General features: G+C 47.5%; 1 protein-coding gene across 1 annotated transcript in view; it reads left to right on the top strand.

Annotated features, from left to right (window-relative positions):
- The window catches only part of HKDC1 (hexokinase domain containing 1), a gene marked incomplete in the record, with an annotated part of 292,645 nt that overhangs the window by 223,922 nt on the left and 45,579 nt on the right, over nucleotides 1–23,144 (top strand). The window contains 1 exon segment of the mRNA XM_053692300.1: nucleotides 9,051–9,206. Within this exon segment, the coding sequence (XP_053548275.1) occupies nucleotides 9,051–9,206 (156 nt within the window).

The following is a 23,144-nucleotide window of genomic DNA, read 5'->3' on the forward strand; positions in this document are numbered from 1 at the left end:
TAGTAGCTTGAATCCCCTGCAGGGAGAGGTGAAGTTTCAGGCAGCCACCTGCACAGCTACCTGTTGGCTCCACCCACCGGCCGGAAGTCGAACATTAACATTAACTCCTTAGCAATTGCTTTTGCTGAAGTAGTATGCATGGGTATTGCCTCAGGGTAACGTGTAGCATAGTCTACTATTACCAATATATACTGGTGCCCCCTTGCAGACTTTACAAGAGGACCCACAAAATCCATAACAATGCGTTCAAATGGGACCTCAATTATGGGTAAGGGCACCAAGGGGCTACGGTATGCTGTAAGAGGGGCAGTTAATTGGCATTCAGGGCAAGAAGAACAATAATTTGTGATAGATGCCATTACACCTGGCCAATAAAACCTCCTAAGAATTCTCTCTCTGGTTTTTTCAATCCCCAAGTGCCCCCCAAGTATGTGGCTATGTGCCAGGTTTAATACAGTGTGTCGATATGCCTGGGGTACTAACAGCTGTTTGACAGACTCCTTTTTCCCAACTCTGTACAATAAATAATTTTCCACTTCAAAGTATGGATAGGTGAGCGCTTTATCAGTATTAATGGGGGTGCCATTTCTTATGGAAATATAGTTTCTAGCCACAGCTAAAGTTGGATCCTCCCATTGTGCAGCCCTAAAGTTACTTGGGCTAACCTCTAGGTCAGTTATTTCTACATCAGGTTCAGATATATTAGATTGACCTGTATTATTCTGTTCAGTATTACCTCCAACTAGGGTTTCCATAGGGGTTGAGTGTTTCCCTCTAGCAGGAGTTATTTTGTCTAAGTCATCCACCAATAAATCAGAAAAGGGAAAGTCACAAACAGCGCCCTCTACTGAATCCGGTGAATTTTCCTCAGCAGCATCCCATAGATTCAAAAATGGGGAAAATCTCTGCCTATTATCATTTCATGGACTAATTTATCCACTAAACCAATTCTATGATTTATAGGGCCATTTTGAGTTTCAAGAAGTACTTTAGCAGTTGGATACTTGTGTATGCCCCCATGGACACAAGCAATATCTAGGTTCTGGTAATTATCAATAGGAGTATTTCTCAACAGACCCCTGTCTATGAGCGTAACCATGCTACCAGAGTCCAGCAAAGCTTTAATTTCATTTCCCTCCACCCTTACAGTGCACCAAGGGTGGCCATTTAAACAATCATTTTTGGTAATTACATATACTGAGCGAGAGTACAATGAATAATTGTCTCTCATATTGCCAACATTACATTCCATAGCAACATCATTCTCAGGGCAGTCCTTTGCAAAATGTCCATACTCTTTACATTGAAAACATTTAATATTAGCATTAGACAACATCTTTGAGGCTATTGTGGACCCTTCCTGCCTCACAAAACTCTTGTCCCTTGCTGTAATGTCCCTCGGGTTGTAAAAACCCATCTGCTCCTCCCGATACCCCCTTTTCCCCGGAACAGTCTTACCCAATTTACTGGGACTCTGGATCTTCGGGGTTCTAGGTCTTTCCTGGTTGGGGATTAGTAGAAACTCTCTGGCAGTCAAATAGCGTTACACCAGGGCGCAACTAGACCGTCAGCAGTTTTAGGTTCAATCTGGCTGACCCACCGCCACAGGGAAACAGGCAATCCTCGAAGGAACCGGTCCATCACGAGCTGTTCCACAATTTGACTAGCTGAGTTGACCTCTGGCTATAGCCATTTCCTGGCAAGATGTATCAAGTCAAACATCTGTGACCGCACGGCTTTGTCTTGACTGTAAGTCCAGGAGTGAAATCGCTGGGCCCTCACTGCTATCGTTACTCCCAGGCGGGCCAAGATTTCTGTTTTTAGCTTTTTATAGTCACTGGCCTGCTCAGGCTCCAAATCATAATATGCCTTCTGAGGTTCTCCACTCAGAAATGGCGCAAGGAGACTTGCCCATTCAGACGCAGGCCACCCTTCTCTTTCGGCTGTCCTTTCAAAAGCCATCAGGTAAGCCTCCACATCATCTGTAGCCACCATCTTTTGCAAATAGTTACTCTCAGAGTCTTAGAACTGTGTGGAATTTCTGCAGCACACCTGCCCAGTCTTTCAGATAGGCCTCGAATCTCCTGCTGCATGGTACGTGTGATATTCTGCTGTTCCTCTCTTTGTGTTAATACCAGTTGTTGTAGTACTGCAATATTTTCTTGCTGGCTGGCAGTAGCTTGCTGCTGTGTGGCAGTGGCCTGTTGCTGTGAGGCCGTAGCCTGTAGTAAAGCCTTTACAACTTCCTCCATTTTAAGTGTGGTATTGTTTCCTTAACAGACTATCAGTGTGTTGCCTGCATTCTCCACCATATGTGACCTGGGATCTTGGAAACACACAGTCCTCAAAGCTAGAAACACCACACAAGGTTGTAGCTTTATAAAATACAGTCTGTTTATTATCAGGTCTGGCAAAAAAACAGGCAAAATAAACATAAACAAAACAAAAGAGGCTTGCTCCACTGAGCACTTACTAACAAATACAACTGTCTGCATTAAGTAGCTTTTCACAAAAGCCTCCTCATCACAACCCTCACCAAAGGATGAGTATCTATTTGAAGTGGGAATACTGTGAATTTTTTTCCAGTTTATTCCCTACTATACTTGTCTTATATTGACCATCAGTTGGAACCGTATTGCATTTGTATAGTTTGGGATTTCCTTTATTCGTATTATTATTGTTACCATTCACCTTTTCCACAACGGGTTCCCTATTTTGTCTCCAATTACTGATTTTTCTCTATATTTCCTATTACTTTGTTATAGTTGTTGGTCCCAATATCGTTTCCGTCTTCCTTTGATGTATTATAGTATGTTTTTATTTTTGTTTTGGTTGTTTTCTTGCGATAGGAGTAGATTTTGTCCTCCTTGAAGTCTTTTATATCCCTATTTAGTTTATGGGTTTTGGCAGCCATAACAGTGTTCTCTAAAGAGCTTACTCTATTCCTAATACTACTACTGAGATTTTCCCGTTTTTCCTCTTTTAAATAAGGATTTATTTCATTAATGGTCTCAGTAATTTTGTCATTTAATGAACCAATTCTATATTCTCTGTATCTGATCAGAATTCGAATTAGTGTTATTCAGCAGTCATGTAACACTTTTTTCCACTCAGTTGTAAATTCTACCTCTTCAAGCTGAAATGCAGGAAATGTAAAAATTCTTAAACCTCTAGGTATCACATCATGTAGAGAACACGCAGTGTCTGTAGGGAAAAGCGCACAACAATACCTCTAATCCAAATGTAGGATAAATCTCAGGAGCAGGTATTCTCAGCAGCACAATATAGAGAGGGTATACTGAAAGCATTCAGGTGTAGCCAGTACAGCTACAAGCGTGTCTACTGCACATGCAAAACAAGTGGAAGTTCCAGGCAGGTGCGCGCACTGCAGCATACAAAAGAAGATTTCCCATAGTAAAATAATCTTCAAGTGTGTTGTCAACAACTAAAAACATGGATAGGTCATACACACTTAAAAACAAACCGTGCATTGCAGTAAGAGTCAAACGCAGACGCGTTTCGTGCACATGCGCACTTGGTTACTGCCATATCTTGTAGAATGTAATTGTCTAAAAGGATTAGGTCCTGCCATTCTTTAGCTTCTGAGATAAGTAATTTTTCAAGTAATTTAAAATGCTTTAATCTCGGGTCCAGTAAATTTATTGCTCTCGGTCTTATAGGGCGCTCCCACCCTCCTATGTCAGATTGGGCAATGATAGAATCCATAACAGCTAATTCAGAATCTGGACTAAAGTCTGTCATAGTGCAGCTATGATATAAACCAAGTAGAAAATTGACAATAGACAACAGATAAAATATATCAGCACACTTAATATAGACCAAGTCCTAAAAATGCTAAAACAGTGTATAAAAAATCACATCAATATGTGATAAAATTCATACAAAAAAATGTATTAATATGGAAATCAAATGGATTGTCCAGAGGAGTCTGTAAGAAATTAGTACTTGCGTGTTAATATGCCTCCATATAAATAATGACAGGCACAAATGAAAGAGACTCAAATGTCCCAAGATTTTTCCATCTGGTTTGTATGAATGTTTATTCTAGCTATCAGTCTGTTACTAAAATTATGCAATTGTCTGTAATAATTACCATGGCGTTTATATGTTAAGTTGTTCATTTGTATCTTGTGTAATGTGTACTTAATATGTATCGCTTTTGGACCTGGCAAGTAAAGTATGCGGCTTGGTAGCCAGCTCCCCTTACATCATTTCCGGTCCCGGCAATTTTAAAACAGAGCTTATAGCAACTAGGGATATACCATTTCAGGTATTAACCCCTGAAGAAGTCTGCACATTATTTGCAGATGAAACGCGTAGGGTTGTAGTTCAAGCTTTGTGACATATGTTAGGTGTTCTCACGAACCACTCAGACTTGACAGCGGTTGGAAGCTGCAAAGCGGATCAGCGTCTTCCAATACAGCCACAGTATTAACCTGGTGTTACAGACATTACAAAAGACTGGACTTCTGCACCGGTATACCTGATTAATTGGCAGTAATAAGGGATCCTTGGCTGTAAGCTGTTTGAAACATCTGATGTTTATGTGATATGCCATTACTTACAGGACAGGTAGTCTAGTGAGCTGACAGGACAGGTAGACTAGTGCGCTGACAGGACAGGTAGACTAGTGCGCTGACAGGACAGGTAAACTAGTGAGCTGACAGGACAGGTAGTCTAGTGAGCTGACAGGACAGGTAGACTAGTGCGCTGACAGGACAGGTAGACTAGTGCGCTGACAGGACAGGTAGACTAGTGAGCTGACAGGACAGGTAGACTAGTGAGCTGACAGGACAGGTAGACTAGTGAGCTGACAGGACAGGTAGTCTAGTGAGCTGACAGGACAGGTAGTCTAGTGAGCTGACAGGACAGGTAGTCTAGTGAGCTGACAGGACAGGTAGACTAGTGAGCTGACAGGACAGGTAGACTAGTGATCTGACAGGACAGGTAGACTAGTGATCTGACAGGACAGGTAGTCTAGTGAGCTGACAGGACAGGTAGGCTAGTGAGCTGACAGGACAGGTAGGCTAGTGAGCTGACAGGACAGGTAGGCTAGTGAGCTGACAGGACAGGTAGTCTAGTGAGCTGACAGGACAGGTAGACTAGTGAGCTGACAGGACAGGTAGTCTAGTGAGCTGACAGGACAGGTAGTCTAGTGAGCTGACAGGACAGGTAGACTAGTGAGCTGACAGGACAGGTAGACTAGTGAGCTGACAGGACAGGTAGACTAGTGAGCTGACAGGACAGGTAGTCTAGTGAGCTGACAGGACAGGTAGTCTAGTGAGCTGACAGGACAGGTAGTCTAGTGAGCTGACAGGACAGGTAAACTAGTGAGCTGACAGGACAGGTAGACTAGTGAGCTGACAGGACAGGTAGTCTAGTGAGCTGACAGCACAGGTAAACTAGTGAGCTGACAGAACAGGTAGTCTAGTGAGCTGACAGGACAGGTAGACTAGTGAGCTGACAGGACAGGTAGACTAGTGAGCTGACAGGACAGGTAGACTAGTGAGCTGACAGGACAGGTAGTCTAGTGAGCTGACAGGACAGGTAAACTAGTGAGCTGACAGGACAGGTAGTCTAGTGAGCTGACAGGACAGGTAGGCTAGTGAGCTGACAGGACAGGTAGACTAGTGAGCTGACAGGACAGGTAGGCTAGTGAGCTGACAGGACAGGTAGTCTAGTGAGCTGACAGGACAGGTAGTCTAGTGAGCTGACAGGACAGGTAGTCTAGTGAGCTGACAGGACAGGTAGACTAGTGAGCTGACAGGACAGGTAGGCTAGTGAGCTGACAGGACAGGTAGTCTAGTGAGCTGACAGGACAGGTAGTCTAGTGAGCTGACAGGACAGGTAGTCTAGTGAGCTGACAGGACAGGTAGGCTAGTGAGCTGACAGGACAGGTAGTCTAGTGAGCTGACAGGACAGGTAGACTAGTGAGCTGACAGGACAGGTAGACTAGTGAGCTGACAGGACAGGTAGTCTAGTGAGCTGACAGGACAGGTAGTCTAGTGAGCTGACAGGACAGGTAGTCTAGTGAGCTGACAGGACAGGTAGACTAGTGAGCTGACAGGACAGGTAGACTAGTGAGCTGACAGGACAGGTAGTCTAGTGAGCTGACAGGACAGGTAGACTAGTGAGCTGACAGGACAGGTAAACTAGTGAGCTGACAGGACAGGTAGTCTAGTGCGCTGACAGGACAGGTAGTCTAGTGCGCTGACAGGACAGGTAGACTAGTGAGCTGACAGGACAGGTAGACTAGTGAGCTGACAGGACAGGTAGTCTAGTGAGCTGACAGGACAGGTAGTCTAGTGAGCTGACAGGACAGGTAGTCTAGTGAGCTGACAGGACAGGTAGTCTAGTGAGCTGACAGGACAGGTAGACTAGTGAGCTGACAGGACAGGTAGTCTAGTGAGCTGACAGGACAGGTAGACTAGTGAGCTGACAGGACAGGTAGACTAGTGAGCTGACAGGACAGGTAGTCTAGTGAGCTGACAGGACAGGTAGTCTAGTGAGCTGACAGGACAGGTAGACTAGTGAGCTGACAGGACAGGTAGTCTAGTGAGCTGACAGGACAGGTAGTCTAGTGAGCTGACAGGACAGGTAGACTAGTGAGCTGACAGGACAGGTAGACTAGTGAGCTGACAGGACAGGTAGTCTAGTGAGCTGACAGGACAGGTAGTCTAGTGAGCTGACAGGACAGGTAGTCTAGTGAGCTGACAGGACAGGTAGTCTAGTGAGCTGACAGGACAGGTAGTCTAGTGAGCTGACAGGACAGGTAGACTAGTGAGCTGACAGGACAGGTAGACTAGTGAGCTGACAGGACAGGTAGTCTAGTGAGCTGACAGGACAGGTAGACTAGTGAGCTGACAGGACAGGTAGTCTAGTGAGCTGACAGGACAGGTAGTCTAGTGAGCTGACAGGACAGGTAGTCTAGTGAGCTGACAGGACAGGTAAACTAGTGAGCTGACAGGACAGGTAGTCTAGTGAGCTGACAGGACAGGTAGTCTAGTGAGCTAACAGGACAGGTAGTCTAGTGAGCTGACAGGACAGGTAAACTAGTGAGCTGACAGGACAGGTAGTCTAGTGAGCTGACAGTACAGGTAGACTAGTGAGCTGACAGGACAGGTAGTCTAGTGCGCTGACAGGACAGGTAGTCTAGTGAGCTGACAGGACAGGTAGACTAGTGAGCTGACAGGACAGGTAGTCTAGTGAGCTGACAGGACAGGTAGTCTAGTGAGCTGACAGGACAGGTAGTCTAGTGAGCTGACAGGACAGGTAAACTAGTGAGCTGACAGGACAGGTAGTCTAGTGAGCTGACAGGACAGGTAGTCTAGTGAGCTAACAGGACAGGTAGTCTAGTGAGCTGACAGGACAGGTAAACTAGTGAGCTGACAGGACAGGTAGTCTAGTGAGCTGACAGTACAGGTAGACTAGTGAGCTGACAGGACAGGTAGACTAGTGAGCTGACAGGACAGGTAGTCTAGTGCGCTGACAGGACAGGTAGTCTAGTGAGCTGACAGGACAGGTAGGCTAGTGAGCTGACAGGACAGGTAGTCTAGTGAGCTGACAGGACAGGTAGTCTAGTGAGCTGACAGGACAGGTAAACTAGTGAGCTAACAGGACAGGTAGTCTAGTGAGCTGACAGGACAGGTAGTCTAGTGAGCTGACAGGACAGGTAGTCTAGTGAGCTGACAGGACAGGTAGTCTAGTGAGCTGACAGGACAGGTAGTCTAGTGAGCTGACAGGACAGGTAGACTAGTGAGCTGACAGGACAGGTAGTCTAGTGAGCTGACAGGACAGGTAGTCTAGTGAGCTGACAGGACAGGTAGTCTAGTGAGCTGACAGGACAGGTAGTCTAGTGAGCTGACAGGACAGGTAGTCTAGTGAGCTAACAGGACAGGTAGTCTAGTGAGCTGACAGGACAGGTAGTCTAGTGAGCTGACAGTACAGGTAGACTAGTGAGCTAACAGGACAGGTAGTCTAGTGCACTGACAGGACAGGTAGTCTAGTGAGCTGACAGGACAGGTAGTCTAGTGAGCTGACAGGACAGGTAGTCTAGTGAGCTGACAGGACAGGTAGTCTAGTGAGCTGACAGGACAGGTAGTCTAGTGAGCTGACAGGACAGGTAGTCTAGTGAGCTGACAGGACAGGTAGTCTAGTGAGCTGACAGGACAGGTAGTCTAGTGAGCTGACAGGACAGGTAGTCTAGTGAGCTAACCGGACAGGTAGTCTAGTGAGCTGACAGGACAGGTAGTCTAGTGAGCTGACAGGACAGGTAGACTAGTGAGCTGACAGGACAGGTAGTCTAGTGCGCTGACAGGACAGGTAGTCTAGTGAGCTGACAGGACAGGTAGTCTAGTGAGCTGACAGGACAGGTAGTCTAGTGAGCTGACAGGACAGGTAGTCTAGTGAGCTGACAGGACAGGTAGTCTAGTGAGCTGACAGGACAGGTAGTCTAGTGAGCTGACAGGACAGGTAGGCTAGTGAGCTGACAGGACAGGTAGGCTAGTGAGCTGACAGGACAGGTAGATTTGCAAGCTTACATTCTCACATGGGGTAGTTGCGGGAACAGAAGCAGGGAGACATCTTAAAGTAAGTTGTATGCATCCCTGAACAGAAAAGATGTTCACTTAGAAACATAGGAACAAGATGTGTTCCCTGCACATGTAGACAAGGACTAACTGCAGGGCACATCTATAGGCTATTTGTCTATATATACGATCACTATTTTCACGCACAACTCACCACGTGTCAATGTTACAAATAGCGTACAGAAATGATTCTTTGTTCTTAATCATCAGATGGCCTTGCTATTCGTTGTCCCTAGGCAACAGACTACTATACTAAACAGTGAGTATCTAATACAGGTTGTTCCAGTAAGTTAGAAGGGCAAGAAATATTTCTATAATTGTGAGCTATCTGGACAAGCGTGATGTGTTTACATTGTATACTTCTGTAGCATGAAGGAAGTGTTAGCCCAGTGCAACATATCTCCACCTTCAGTTCATTAATAGGATATTTACTGTCTGCAGATATGAGAAGATGACCAGTGGCATGTACCTGGGAGAGATTGTCCGGCAGATCCTTATTGACCTAACCAAGCATGGCCTGCTATTTCGGGGGCAGATATCTGAGCGCCTGAGGACCAAAGGAATATTTGAAACCAAATTCTTATCTCAAATTGAAAGGTATAAAGTAATTGATTGATTGATTGTATTGACAGGTGTGTGTATGGAATAATTACATGAAAATATCAACATGCTAAGTACAGTTTGATAAACCAGCCCAGCCCCTGTGGATCACGCTCAGTTTGTCTTTGTTGAACTCGTATTTGTGTGATACAAACACTGAAACTATATATTCCCAGAGAGGGTGCATCATACCCAGGAACTTGTATAAATTTCTAAATAAATTAGTCCAGCCCCTGCGGATCACCCACAGTTTCTTTCTACAACTCGTATTTGTGTTATATAAAAGCTAAAACTAATCATATTCCCAGAGAGGATGCATCATACCCTGGATCTTGTATCAATCTCTAAATAAACCAGCCCAGCCCCTGCGGATCACCCTCATTTTGTCTCTGTGCAACTGTTATTTGTGTTATATCAAAATTGAAACTAATCCTATTCCCAGAGAGGGTGCATCATACCCTGGATCTTTTCTCATTCTCTCCTAGTGGGCCCGTAGTGTTGCACAGAACAGTCTTGGTGAGGTGCAGCTAGCAGCAGGGCTAGGGTTGCCACCTCGGCCATGTTTTCCTGGACACTTAGGAGTTATGCATGCGGGGAACATGTATTGAGCCTCTGGATATCACGTGAATAGTGCTGATGAACAGCTTAATACATGTTCCTCCCTGCACACCCTTCAGCATGTGTAACTCATAAGTTTTCAGGAAAAATTGGCAGATATGGCAACCCTAAGCAGGGCCCCTAGTACTGCACACAACAGTCTAGGTGAGGTGTGACTAGCAGCAGGATACCTATTGATGCACACAACAGTCTAGGTGAGGTGTGACTAGCAGCAGGGTCCCTAGTGATGCACACAACAGTCTAGGTGAGGTGTGACTAGCAGCAGGATACCTAGTGATGCACACAACAGTCTAGGTGAGGTGTGACTAGCAGCAGGGTCCCTAGTGATGCACACAGCAGTCTAGGTGAGGTGTGACTAGCAGCAGGGTCCCTAGTGATGCACACAACAGTCTAGGTGAGGTGTGACTAGCAGCAGGATACCTAGTGATGCACACAGCAGTCTAGGTGAGGTGTGACTAGCAGCAGGGTCCCTAGTGATGCACACAACAGTCTAGGTGAGGTGTGACTAGCAGCAGGGTCCCTAGTGATGCACACAACAGTCTAGGTGACGTGTGACTAGCAGCAGGGCCCCTAGTGATGCACACAACAGTCTAGGTGAGGTGTGACTAGTAGCAGGATCCCTAGTGATGCACACAACAGTCTAGGTGAGGTGTGACTAGCAGCAGGGTCCCTAGTGATGCACACAACAGTCTAGGTGAGGTGTGACTAGTAGCAGGGTCCCTAGTGATACACACAGCAGTCTAGGTGAGGTGTGACTAGCAGCAGGGTCCCTAATGATGCACACAGCAGTCTAGGTGAGGTGTGACTAGCAGCAGGGTCCCTAGTGATGCACACAACAGTCTAGGTGAGGTGTGACTAGCAGCAGGGTCCCTAGTGATGCACACAACAGTCTAGGTGAGGTGTGACTAGCAGCAGGGTCCCTAGTGATGCACACAACAGTCTAGGTGAGGTGTGACTAGCAGCAGGATACCTATTGATGCACACAACAGTCTAGTTGAGGTGTGACTAGCAGCAGGGTCCCTAGTGATGCACACAACAGTCTAGGTGAGGTGAGACTAGCAGCAGGGTCCCTAGTGATGCACACAACAGTCTAGTTGAGGTGTGACTAGCAGCAGGGTCCCTAGTGATGCACACAACAGTCTAGGTGAGGTGTGACTAGCAGCAGGATACCTAGTGATGCACACAACAGTCTAGGTGAGGTGTGACTAGCAGCAGGATACCTAGTGATGCACACAACAGTCTAGGTGAGGTGTGACTAGCAGCAGGGTCCCTAGTGATGCACACAACAGTCTAGGTGAGGTGTGACTAGCAGCAGGATACCTAGTGATGCACACAACAGTCTAGGTGAGGTGTGACTAGCAGCAGGGTCCCTAGTGATGCACACAACAGTCTAGGTGAGGTGTGACTAGCAGCAGGGTCCCTAGTGATGCACACAACAGTCTAGGGCCTAGATTTAGAGTTCGGCGGTAAAAGGGCTGTTAACGCTCCGCGGGTTTTTTTCTGGCCGCACCATAAATTTAACTCTGGTATCGAGAGTTAAAACAAATGCTGCGTTAGGCTCCAAAAAAGGAGCGTAGAGCATTTTTACCGCAAATGCAACTCTCGATACCAGAGTTGCTTACGGACGCGGCCGGCATCAAAAACGTGCTCGTGCACGATTCTCCCATAGGAAACAATGGGGCTGTTTGAGCTGAAAAAAAACCTAACACCTGCAAAAAAGCAGCGTTCAGCTCCTAACGCAGCCCCATTGTTTCCTATGGGGAAACACCTCCTAAGTCTGCACCTAACACCCTAACATGTACCCCGAGTCTAAACACCCCTAACCTTACACTTATTAACTCCTAATCTGCCGCCCCCCGCTATCGCTGACCCCTGCATTACACTTTTAACCCCTAATCTGCCGCTCCGTAAACCGCCGCCACCTACGTTATCCCTATGTACCCCTAATCTGCTGCCCTAACATCGCCGACCCCTATGTTATATTTATTAACCCCTAATCTGCCCCCCACAACGTCGCCGACACCTGCCTACACTTATTAACCCCTAATCTGCCGAGCGGACCTGAGCGCTACTATAATAAAGTTATTAACCCCTAATCCGCCTCACTAACCCTATCATAAATAGTATTAACCCCTAATCTGCCCTCCCTAACATCGCCGACACCTACCTTCAATTATTAACCCCTAATCTGCAGACCGGAGCTCACCGCTATTCTAATAAATGTATTAACCCCTAAAGCTAAGTCTAACCCTAACACTAACACCCCCCTAAGTTAAATATAATTTTTATCTAACGAAATAAATTAACTCTTATTAAATAAATGATTCCTATTTAAAGCTAAATACTTACCTGTAAAATAAATCCTAATATAGCTACAATATAAATTCTAATTATATTATAGCTATTTTAGGATTAATATTTATTTTACAGGCAACTTTGTAATTATTTTAACCAGGTACAATAGCTATTAAATAGTTAAGAACTATTTAATAGTTACCTAGTTAAAATAATAACAAATTTACCTGTAAAATAAATCCTAACCTAAGATATAATTAAACCTAACACTACCCTATCAATAAAATAATTAAATAAACTACCTACAATTACCTACAATTAACCTAACACTACACTATCAATAAATTAATTAAACACAATTGCTACAAATAAATAAAATTAAATAAACTATCTAAAGTACAAAAAATAAAAAAGAACTAAGTTACAGAAAATAATAAAATATTTACAAACATAAGAAAAATATTACAACAATTTTAAACTAATTACACCTACTCTAAGCCCCCTAATAAAATAACAAAGCCCCCCAAAATAAAAAATGCCCTACCCTATTCTAAAATACAAATATTACAAGCTCTTTTACCTTACCAGCCCTGAACAGGGCCCTTTGCGGGGCATGCCCCAAGAATTTCAGCTCTTTTGCCTGTAAAAAAAAACATACAATACCCCCCCCCCAACATTACAACCCACCACCCACATACCCCTAATCTAACCCAAACCCCCCTTAAATAAACCTAACACTACCCCCCTGATGATCTTCCTACCTTGTCTTCACCATGCCAGGTTCACCGATCCGTCCTGGCTCCAAGATCTTCATCCAACCCAAGCGGGGGCTAGACATCCACTGAAGAAGTCCAGAAGAGGGTCCAAAGTCTTCCTCCTATCCGGCAAGAAGAGGACATCCGGACCGGCAAACATCTTCTCCAAGCGGCATCTTCTATCTTCTTCCATCCGATGACGACCGGCTCCATCTTGAAGACCTCCAGCGCGGATCCATCCTCTTCTTCCGACGACTAGACGACGAATGACGGTTCCTTTAAGGGACGTCATCCAAGATGGCGTCCCTCGAATTCCGATTGGCTGATAGGATTCTATCAGCCAATCGGAATTAAGGTAGGAATTTTCTGATTGGCTGATGGAATCAGCCAATCAGAATATAGTTCAATCCGATTGGCTGATCCAATCAGCCAATCAGATTGAGCTCGCATTCTATTGGCTGATCGGAACAGCCAATAGAATGCGAGCTCAATCTGATTGGCTGATTGGATCAGCCAATCGGATTGAACTATATTCTGATTGGCTGATTCCATCAGCCAATCAGAAAATTCCTACCTTAATTCCGATTGGCTGATAGAATCCTATCAGCCAATCGGAATTCGAGGGACGCCATCTTGGATGACGTCCCTTAAAGGAACCGTCATTCGTCGTCTAGTCGTCGGAAGAAGAGGATGGATCCGCGCTGGAGGTCTTCAAGATGGAGCCGGTCGTCATCGGATGGAAGAAGATAGAAGATGCCGCTTGGAGAAGATGTTTGCCGGTCCGGATGTCCTCTTCTTGCCGGATAGGAGGAAGACTTTGGACCCTCTTCTGGACTTCTTCAGTGGATGTCTAGCCCCCGCTTGGGTTGGATGAAGATCTTGGAGCCAGGACGGATCGGTGAACCTGGCATGGTGAAGACAAGGTAGGAAGATCATCAGGGGCTTAGTGTTAGGTTTCTTTAAGGGGGGTTTGGGTTAGATTAGGGGTATGTGGGTGGTGGGTTGTAATGTTGGGGGGGGGGTATTGTATGTTTTTTTTTACAGGCAAAAGAGCTGAAATTCTTGGGGCATGCCCCGCAAAGGGCCCTGTTCAGGGCTGGTAAGGTAAAAGAGCTTGTAATATTTGTATTTTAGAATAGGGTAGGGAATTTTTTATTTTGGGGGGCTTTGTTATTTTATTAGGGGGCTTAGAGTAGGTGTAATTAGTTTAAAATTGTTGTAATATTTTTCTTATGTTTGTAAATATTTTATTATTTTCTGTAACTTAGTTCTTTTTTATTTTTTGTACTTTAGATAGTTTATTTAATTTTATTTATTTGTAGCAATTGTGTTTAATTAATTTATTGATAGTGTAGTGTTAGGTTAATTGTAGGTAATTGTAGGTAGTTTATTTAATTATTTTATTGATAGGGTAGTGTTAGGTTTAATTATATCTTAGGTTAGGATTTATTTTACAGGTAAATTTGTTATTATTTTAACTAGGTAACTATTAAATAGTTCTTAACTATTTAATAGCTATTGTACCTGGTTAAAATAATTACAAAGTTGCCTGTAAAATAAATATTAATCCGAAAATAGCTATAATATAATTATAATTTATATTGTAGCTATATTAGGATGTATTTTACAGGTAAGTATTTAGCTTTAAATAGGAATTATTTATTTAATAAGAGTTAATTTATTTCGTTAGATAAAAATTATATTTAACTTAGGGGGGTGTTAGTGTTAGGGTTAGACTTAGCTTTAGGGGTTAATACATTTATTAGAATAGCGGTGAGCTCCGGTCGGCAGATTAGGGGTTAATAATTGAAGGTAGGTGTCGGCGATGTTAGGGAGGGCAGATTAGGGGTTAATACTATTTATGATAGGGTTAGTGAGGCGGATTAGGGGTTAATAACTTTATTATAGTAGCGCTCAGGTCCGCTCGGCAGATTAGGGGTTAATAAGTGTAGGTAGGTGTCGGCGACGTTGTGGGGGGCAGATTAGGGGTTAATAAATATAACATAGGGGTCGGCGATGTTAGGGGTAGCAGATTAGGGGTACATAGGGATAACGTAGGTGGCGGCGATTTGCGGTCGGAAGATTAGGGGTTAATTATTTTAAGTAGCTTGCGGCGACGTTGTGGGGGGCAAGTTAGGGGTTAATAGATATAATACAGGGGTCGGCGGTGTTAGGGGCAGCAGATTAGGGGTACATAAGTATAACGTAGGTGGCGGTCGGCAGATTAGGGGTTAAAAATTTTAATCGAGTGGCGGCGATGTGGGGGGACCTCGGTTTAGGGGTACATAGGTAGTTTATGGGTGTTAGTGTACTTTAGGGTACAGTAGTTAAGAGCTTTATAAACCGGCGTTAGCCAGAAAGCTCTTAACTCCTGCTATTTTCAGGCGGCTGGAATCTTGTCGTTAGAGCTCTAACGCTCACTGCAGAAACGACTCTAAATACCGGCGTTAGGAAGATCCCATTGAAAAGATAGGCTACGCAAATGGCGTAGGGGGATCTGCGGTATGGAAAAGTCGCGGCTGTAAAGTGAGCGTTAGACCCTTTAATCACTGACTCCAAATACCAGCGGGCGCCCAAAACCAGCGTTAGGAGCCTCTAACGCTGGTTTTGACGGCTACCGCCGAACTCTAAATCTAGGCCTAGGTGAGGTGTGACTAGCAGCAGGATACCTAGTGATGCACACAACAGTCTAGGTGAGGTGTGACTAGCAGCAGGGTCCCTAGTGATGCACACAACAGTCTAGGTGAGGTGTGACTAGCAGCAGGGTCCCTAGTGATGCACACAACAGTCTAGGTGAGGTGTGACTAGCAGCAGGGTCCCTAGTGATGCACACAACAGTCTAGGCGAGGTGTGACTAGCAGCAGGATACCTAGTGATGCACACAACAGTCTAGGGGAGGTGTGACTAGCAGCAGGGTCCCTAGTGATGCACACAACAGTCTAGGTGAGGTGTGACTAGCAGCAGGATCACTAGTGATGCACACAACAGTCTAGGTGAGGTGTGACTAGCAGCAGGATACATAGTGATGCACACAACAGTCTAGGTGACGTGTGACTAGCAGCAGGATCCCTAGTGATGCACACAACAGTCTAGGTGAGGTGTGACTAGCAGCAGGGTCCCTAGTGATGCACACAACAGTCTAGGTGAGGTGTGACTAGCAGCAGGGTCCCTAGTGATGCACACAACAGTCTAGGTGAGGTGTGACTAGCAGCAGGGTCCCTAGTGATGCACACAACAGTCTAGGTGAGGTGTGACTAGCAGCAGGATCACTAGTGATGCACACAACAGTCTAGGTGAGGTGAGACTAGCAGCAGGGTCCCTAGTGATGCACACAACAGTCTAGGTGAGGTTTGACTAGCAGCAGGGTCCCTAGTGATGCACACAACAGTCTAGGTGAGGTTTGACTAGCAGCAGGGTCCCTAGTGATGCACACAACAGTCTAGGTGAGGTGTTACTAGCAGCAGGATCCCTAGTGATGCACACAACAGTCTAGGTGAGGTGTGACTAGCAGCAGGGTCCCTAGTGATGCACACAACAGTCTAGGTGAGGTGTGACTAGCAGCAGGGTCCCTAGTGATGCACACAACAGTCTAGGTGAGGTGTGACTAGCAGCAGGGTCCCTAATGATACACACAACAGTCTAGGTGAGGTGTGACTAGCAGCAGGGTCCCTAGTGATGCACACAACAGTCTAGGCGAGGTGTGACTAGCAGCAGGATACCTAGTGATGCACACAACAGTCTAGGTGAGGTGTGACTAGCAGCAGGGTCCCTAGTGATGCACACAAGAGTCTAGGTGAGGTGTGACTAGCAGCAGGATCACTAGTGATGCACACAACAGTCTAGGTGAGGTGTGACTAGCAGCAGGGTCCCTAGTGATGCACACAACAGTCTAGGTGAGGTGTGACTAGCAGCAGGGTCCCTAGTGATGCACACAACAGTCTAGGTGAGGTGTGACTAGCAGCAGGTTCCCTAGTGATGCACACAACAGTCTAGGTGAGGTGTGACTAGCAGCAGGGTCCCTAGTGATGCACACAACAGTCTAGGTGAGGTGTGACTAGCAGCAGGGTCCCTAGTGATGCACACAACAGTCTAGGCGAGGTGTGACTAGCAGCAGGATACCTAGTGATGCACACAACAGTCTAGGTGAGGTGTGACTAGCAGCAGGGTCCCTAGTGATGCACACAACAGTCTAGGTGAGGTGTGACTAGCAGCAGGGTCCCTAGTGATGCACACAACAGTCTAGGTGAGGTGTGACTAGCAGCAGGGTCCCTAGTGATGCACACAACAGTCTAGGTGAGGTGTGACTAGCAGCAGGGTCCCTAATGATACACACAACAGTCTAGGTGAGGTGTGACTAGCAGCAGGGTCCCTAGTGATGCACACAACAGTCTAGGCGAGGTGAGACTAGCAGCAGGGTCCCTAGTGATGCACACAACAGTCTAGGTGAGGTGTGACTAGCAGCAGGATACCTAGTGATGCACACAACAGTCTAGGTGAGGTGTGACTAGCAGCAGGGTCCCTAGTGATGCACACAAGAGTCTAGGTGAGGTGTGACTAGTAGCAGGGTCCCTAGTGATGCACACAACAGTCTAGGTGAGGTTTGACTAGCAGCAAGATCCCTAGTGATGCACACAACAGTCTAGGTGAGGTGTGACTAGCAGCAGGATCACTAGTGATGCACACAACAGTCTAGGTGAGGTGTGACTAGCAGCAGGATCACTAGTGATGCACACAACAGTCTAGGTGAGGTGTGACTAGCAGCAGGGTCCCTAGTGATGCACACAACAGTCTAGGTGAGGTGTGACTAGCAGCAGGGTCCCTAGTGATGCACACAACAGTCTAGATGAGGTGTGACTAGCAGCAGGATACCTAGTGATGCACACAACAGTCTAGGTGAGGTGTGACTAGCAGCAGGATACCTAGTGATGCACACAACAGTCTAGGTGAGGTGTGACTAGTAGCAGGGTCCCTAGTGATGCACACAGCAGTCTAGGTGAGGTGTGACTAGCAGCAGGGTCCCTAGTGATGCACACAGCAGTCTAGGTGAGGTGTGACTAGCAGCAGGGTCCCTAGTGATGCACACAGCAGTCTAGGTGAGGTGTGACTAGCAGCAGGATCCCTAGTGAAGCACACAACAGTCTAGGTGAGGTGTGACTAGCAGCAGGGTCCCTAGTGATGCACACAGCAGTCTAGGTGAGGTGTGACTAGCAGCAGGGTCCCTAGTGATGCACACAACAGTCTAGGTAAGGTGTGACTAGCAGCAGGGTCCCTAGTGATGCACACAGCAGTCTAGGTGAGGTGTGACTAGCAGCAGGATACCTAGTGATGCACACAACAGTCTAGGTAAGGTGTGACTAGCAGCAGGGTCCCTAGTGATGCACACAACAGTCTAGGTGAGGTGTGACTAGCAGCAGGGTCCCTAGTGATGCACACAAGAGTCTAGGTGAGGTGTGACTAGCAGCAGGATCACTAGTGATGCACACAACAGTCTAGGTGAGGTGTGACTAGCAGCAGGGTCCCTAGTGATGCACACAACAGTCTAGGTGAGGTGTGACTAGCAGCAGGGTCCCTAGTGATGCACACAACAGTCTAGGTGAGGTGTGACTAGCAGCAGGGTCCCTAGTGATGCACACAACAGTCTAGGTGAGGTGTGACTAGCAGCAGGGTCCCTAGTGATGCACACAACAGTCTAGGCGAGGTGTGACTAGCAGCAGGATACCTAGTGATGCACACAACAGTCTAGGTGAGGTGTGACTAGCAGCAGGGTCCCTAGTGATGCACACAACAGTCTAGGTGAGGTGTGACTAGCAGCAGGGTCCCTAGTGATGCACAGAACAGTCTAGGTGCGGTGTGACTAGCAGCAGGGTCCCTAGTGATGCACACAACAGTCTAGGTGAGGTGTGACTAGCAGCAGGGTCCCTAGTGATGCACACAACAGTCTAGGTGAGGTGTGACTAGCAGCAGGGTCCCTAGTGATGCACACAACAGTCTAGGTGAGGTGTGACTAGCAGCAGGGTCCCTAGTGATGCACACAACAGTCTAGGTGAGGTGTGACTAGCAGCAGGGTCCCTAGTGATGCACACAACAGTCTAGGTGAGGTGTGACTAGCAGCAGGGATACCTAGTGATGCACACAACAGTCTAGGTGAGGTGTGACTAGCAGCAGGGTCCCTAGTGATGCACACAACAGTCTAGGTGAGGTGTGACTAGCAGCAGGGTCCCTAGTGATGCACACAACAGTCTAGGTGAGGTGTGACTAGCAGCAGAGGTCCCTAGTGATGCACACAACAGTCTAGGTGAGGTGTGACTAGCAGCAGGGTCCCTAGTGATGCACACAACAGTCTAGGTGAGGTGTGACTAGCAGCAGGGATCCCTAGTGATGCACACAACAGTCTAGGTGAGGTGTGACTAGCAGCAGGGTCCCTAGTGATGCACACAACAGTCTAGGTGAGGTGTGACTAGCAGCAGGGTCCCTAGTGATGCACACAACAGTCTAGGTGAGGTGTGACTAGCAGCAGGATCCCTAGTGATGCACACAACAGTCTAGGTGAGGTGTGACTAGCAGCAGGGTCCCTAGTGATGCACACAACAGTCTAGGTGAGGTGTGACTAGCAGCAGGGTCCCTAGTGATGCACACAACAGTCTAGGTGAGGTGTGACTAGCAGCAGGGTCCCTAGTGATGCACACAACAGTCTAGGTGAGGTGTGACTAGCAGCAGGGTCCCTAGTGATGCACACAACAGTCTAGGTGAGGTGTGACTAGCAGCAGGGTCCCTAGTGATGCACACAACAGTCTAGGTGAGGTGTGACTAGCAGCAGGGTCCCTAGTGATGCACACAACAGTCTAGGTGAGGTGTGACTAGCAGCAGGGTCCCTAGTGATGCACACAACAGTCTAGGTGAGGTGTGACTAGCAGCAGGGTCCCTAGTGATGCACACACACAGTCTAGGTGAGGTGTGACTAGCAGCAGGGTCCCTAGTGATGCACACAACAGTCTAGGTGAGGTGTGACTAGCAGCAGGGTCCCTAGTGATGCACACAACAGTCTAGGTGAGGTGTGACTAGCAGCAGGACCCCTAGTGATGCACACAACAGTCTAGGTGAGGTGTGACCTAGCAGCAGGTCCCTAGTGATGCACACACAGTCTAGGTGAGGTGTGACTAGCAGCAGGGATCCCTAGTGATGCACACAACAGTCTAGGTGAGGTGTGACTAGCAGCAGGATCCCTAGTGATGCACACACAGTCTAGGTGAGGTGTGACTAGCAGCAGGGTCCTAGTGATGCACACAGCAGTCTAGGTGAGGTTTGACTAGCAGCAGGGATCCCTAGTGATGCACACAACAGTCTAGGTGAGGTGTGACTAGCAGCAGGGTCCCTAGTGATGCACACAACAGTCTAGGTGAGGTGTGACTAGCAGCAGGGTCCCTAGTGATGCACACAACAGTCTAGGTGAGGTGTGACTAGCAGCAGGGTCCCTAGTGATGCACACAACAGTCTAGGTGAGGTGTGACTAGCAGCAGGGTCCCTAGTGATGCACACAACAGTCTAGGTGAGGTGTGACTAGCAGCAGGTCCCTAGTGATGCACACAACAGTCTAGGTGAGGTGTGACTAGCAGCAGGGTCCCTAGTGATGCACACAACAGTCTAGGTGAGGTGTGACTAGCAGCAGGGTCCCTAGTGATGCACACAACAGTCTAGGTGAGGTGTGACTAGCAGCAGGGTCCCTAGTGATGCACACAACAGTCTAGGTGAGGTGTGACTAGCAGCAGGGTCCCTAGTGATGCACACAACAGTCTAGGTGAGGTGTGACTAGCAGCAGGGTCCCTAGTGATGCACACAACAGTCTAGGTGAGGTGTGACTAGCAGCAGGGTCCCTAGTGATGCACACAACAGTCTAGGTGAGGTGTGACTAGCAGCAGGGTCCCTAGTGATGCACACAAACAGTCTAGGTGAGGTGTGACTAGCAGCAGGGTCCCTAGTGATGCACACAACAGTCTAGGTGAGGTGTGACTAGCAGCAGGATCCCTAGTGATGCCACACAACAGTCTAGGTGAGGTGTGACTAGCAGCAGGGTCCCTAGTGATGCACACAAACAGTCTAGGTGAGGTGTGACTAGCAGCAGGATCCCTAGTGATGCACACAAACAGTCTAGGTGAGGTGTGACTAGCGCAGGGTCCCTAGTGATGCACACAACAGTCTAGGTGAGGTGTGACTAGCAGCAGGATCCCTAGTGATGCACCCACAACAGTCTAGGTGAGGTGTGACTAGCAGCAGGATCCCTAGTGATGCACACAACAGTCTAGGTGAGGTGTGACTAGCAGCAGGATCCCTAGTGATGCACACAACAGTCTAGGTGAGGTTTGACTAGCAGCAGGGTCCCTAGTGATGCACACAAACAGTCTAGGTGAGGTGAGACTAGCAGCAGGGTCCCTAGTGATGCACACAACAGTCTAGGTGAGGTGTGACTAGCAGCAGGGTCCCTAGTGATGCACACAACAGTCTAGGTGAGGTGTGACTAGTAGCAGGATCCCTAGTGATGCACACAACAGTCTAGGTGAGGTGTGACTAGCAGCAGGATCCCTAGTGATGCACACAACAGTCTAGGTGAGGTGTGACTAGCAGCAGGGTCCCTAGTGATGCACACAACAGTCTCGGTGAGGTGAGACTAGCAGCAGGGTCCCTAGTGATGCACACAACAGTCTAGGTGAGGTGTGACTAGCAGCAGGGTCCCTAGTGATGCACACAGCAGTCTAGGTGAGGTGAGACTAGCAGCAGGGTCCCTAGTGATGCACACAACAGTCTAGGTGAGGTGTGACTAGCAGCAGGGTCCCTAGTGATGCACACAACAGTCTAGGCGAGGTGAGACTAGCAGCAGGGTCCCTAGTGATGCACACAACAGTCTAGGTGAGGTGTGACTAGCAGCAGGATCACTAGTGATGCACACAACAGTCTAGGTGAGGTGTGACTAGTAGCAGGGTCCCTAGTGATGCACACAACAGTCTAGGTGAGGTGTGACTAGCAGCAGGATCCCTAGTGATGCACACAGCAGTCTAGGTGAGGTGTGACTAGCAGCAGGATACCTAGTGATGCACACAACAGTCTAGGTGAGGTGTGACTAGCAGCAGGATCCCTAGTGATGCACACAACAGTCTAGGTGAGGTGTGACTAGCAGCAGGGTCCCTAGTGATGCACACAACAGTCTAGGTGAGGTGTGACTAGCAGCAGGGTCCCTAGTGATGCACACAACAGTCTAGGTGAGGTTTGACTAGCAGCAGGGTCCCTAGTGATGCACAGAACAGTCTAGGTAACGTGTGACTAGCAGCAGGGTCCCTAGTGATGCACACAACAGTCTAGGTGAGGTGTGACTAGCAGCAGGGTCCCTAGTGATGCACACAACAGTCTAGGTGAGGTGTGACTAGCAGCAGGATCCCTAGTGATGCACACAACAGTCTAGGTGAGGTGTGACTAGCAGCAGGGTCCCTAGTGATACACACAGCAGTCTAGGTGAGGTGTGACTAGCAGCAGGGTCCCTAGTGATGCACACAACAGTCTAGGTGAGGTGTGACTAGCAGCAGGGTCCCTAGTGATGCACACAACAGTCTAGGTGAGGTTTGACTAGCAGCAGGGTCCCTAGTGATGCACAGAACAGTCTAGGTCACGTGTGACTAGCAGCAGGGTCCCTAGTGATGCACACAACAGTCTAGGTGAGGTGTGACTAGCAGCAGGGTCCCTAGTGATGCACACAACAGTCTAGGTGAGGTGTGACTAGCAGCAGGATCCCTAGTGATGCACACAACAGTCTAGGTGAGGTGTGACTAGCAGCAGGATCCCTAGTGATGCACACAACAGTCTAGGTGAGGTGTGACTAGCAGCAGGGTCCCTAGTGATGCACACAACAGTCTAGGCGAGGTGTGACTAGCAGCAGGGTCCCGAATGATACACACAACAGTCTAGGTGAGGTGTGACTAGCAGCAGGATCCCTAGTGATGCACACAACAGTCTAGGTGAGGTGTGACTAGCAGCAGGGTCACTAGTGATGCACACAACAGTCTAGGTGAGGTGTGACTAGCAGCAGGGTCCCTAATGATACACACAACAGTCTAGGTGAGGTGTGACTAGCAGCAGGATCCCTAGTGATGCACACAACAGTCTAGGTGAGGTGTGACTAGCAGCAGGGTCCCTAGTGATGCACACAACAGTCTAGGTGAGGTGTGACTAGCAGCAGGATCACTAGTGATGCACACAACAGTCTAGGTGAGGTGTGACTAGC

Source organism: Bombina bombina, chromosome 9 (assembly GCF_027579735.1).
Source record: "Bombina bombina isolate aBomBom1 chromosome 9, aBomBom1.pri, whole genome shotgun sequence".
Taxonomy (NCBI): domain Eukaryota; kingdom Metazoa; phylum Chordata; class Amphibia; order Anura; family Bombinatoridae; genus Bombina; species Bombina bombina.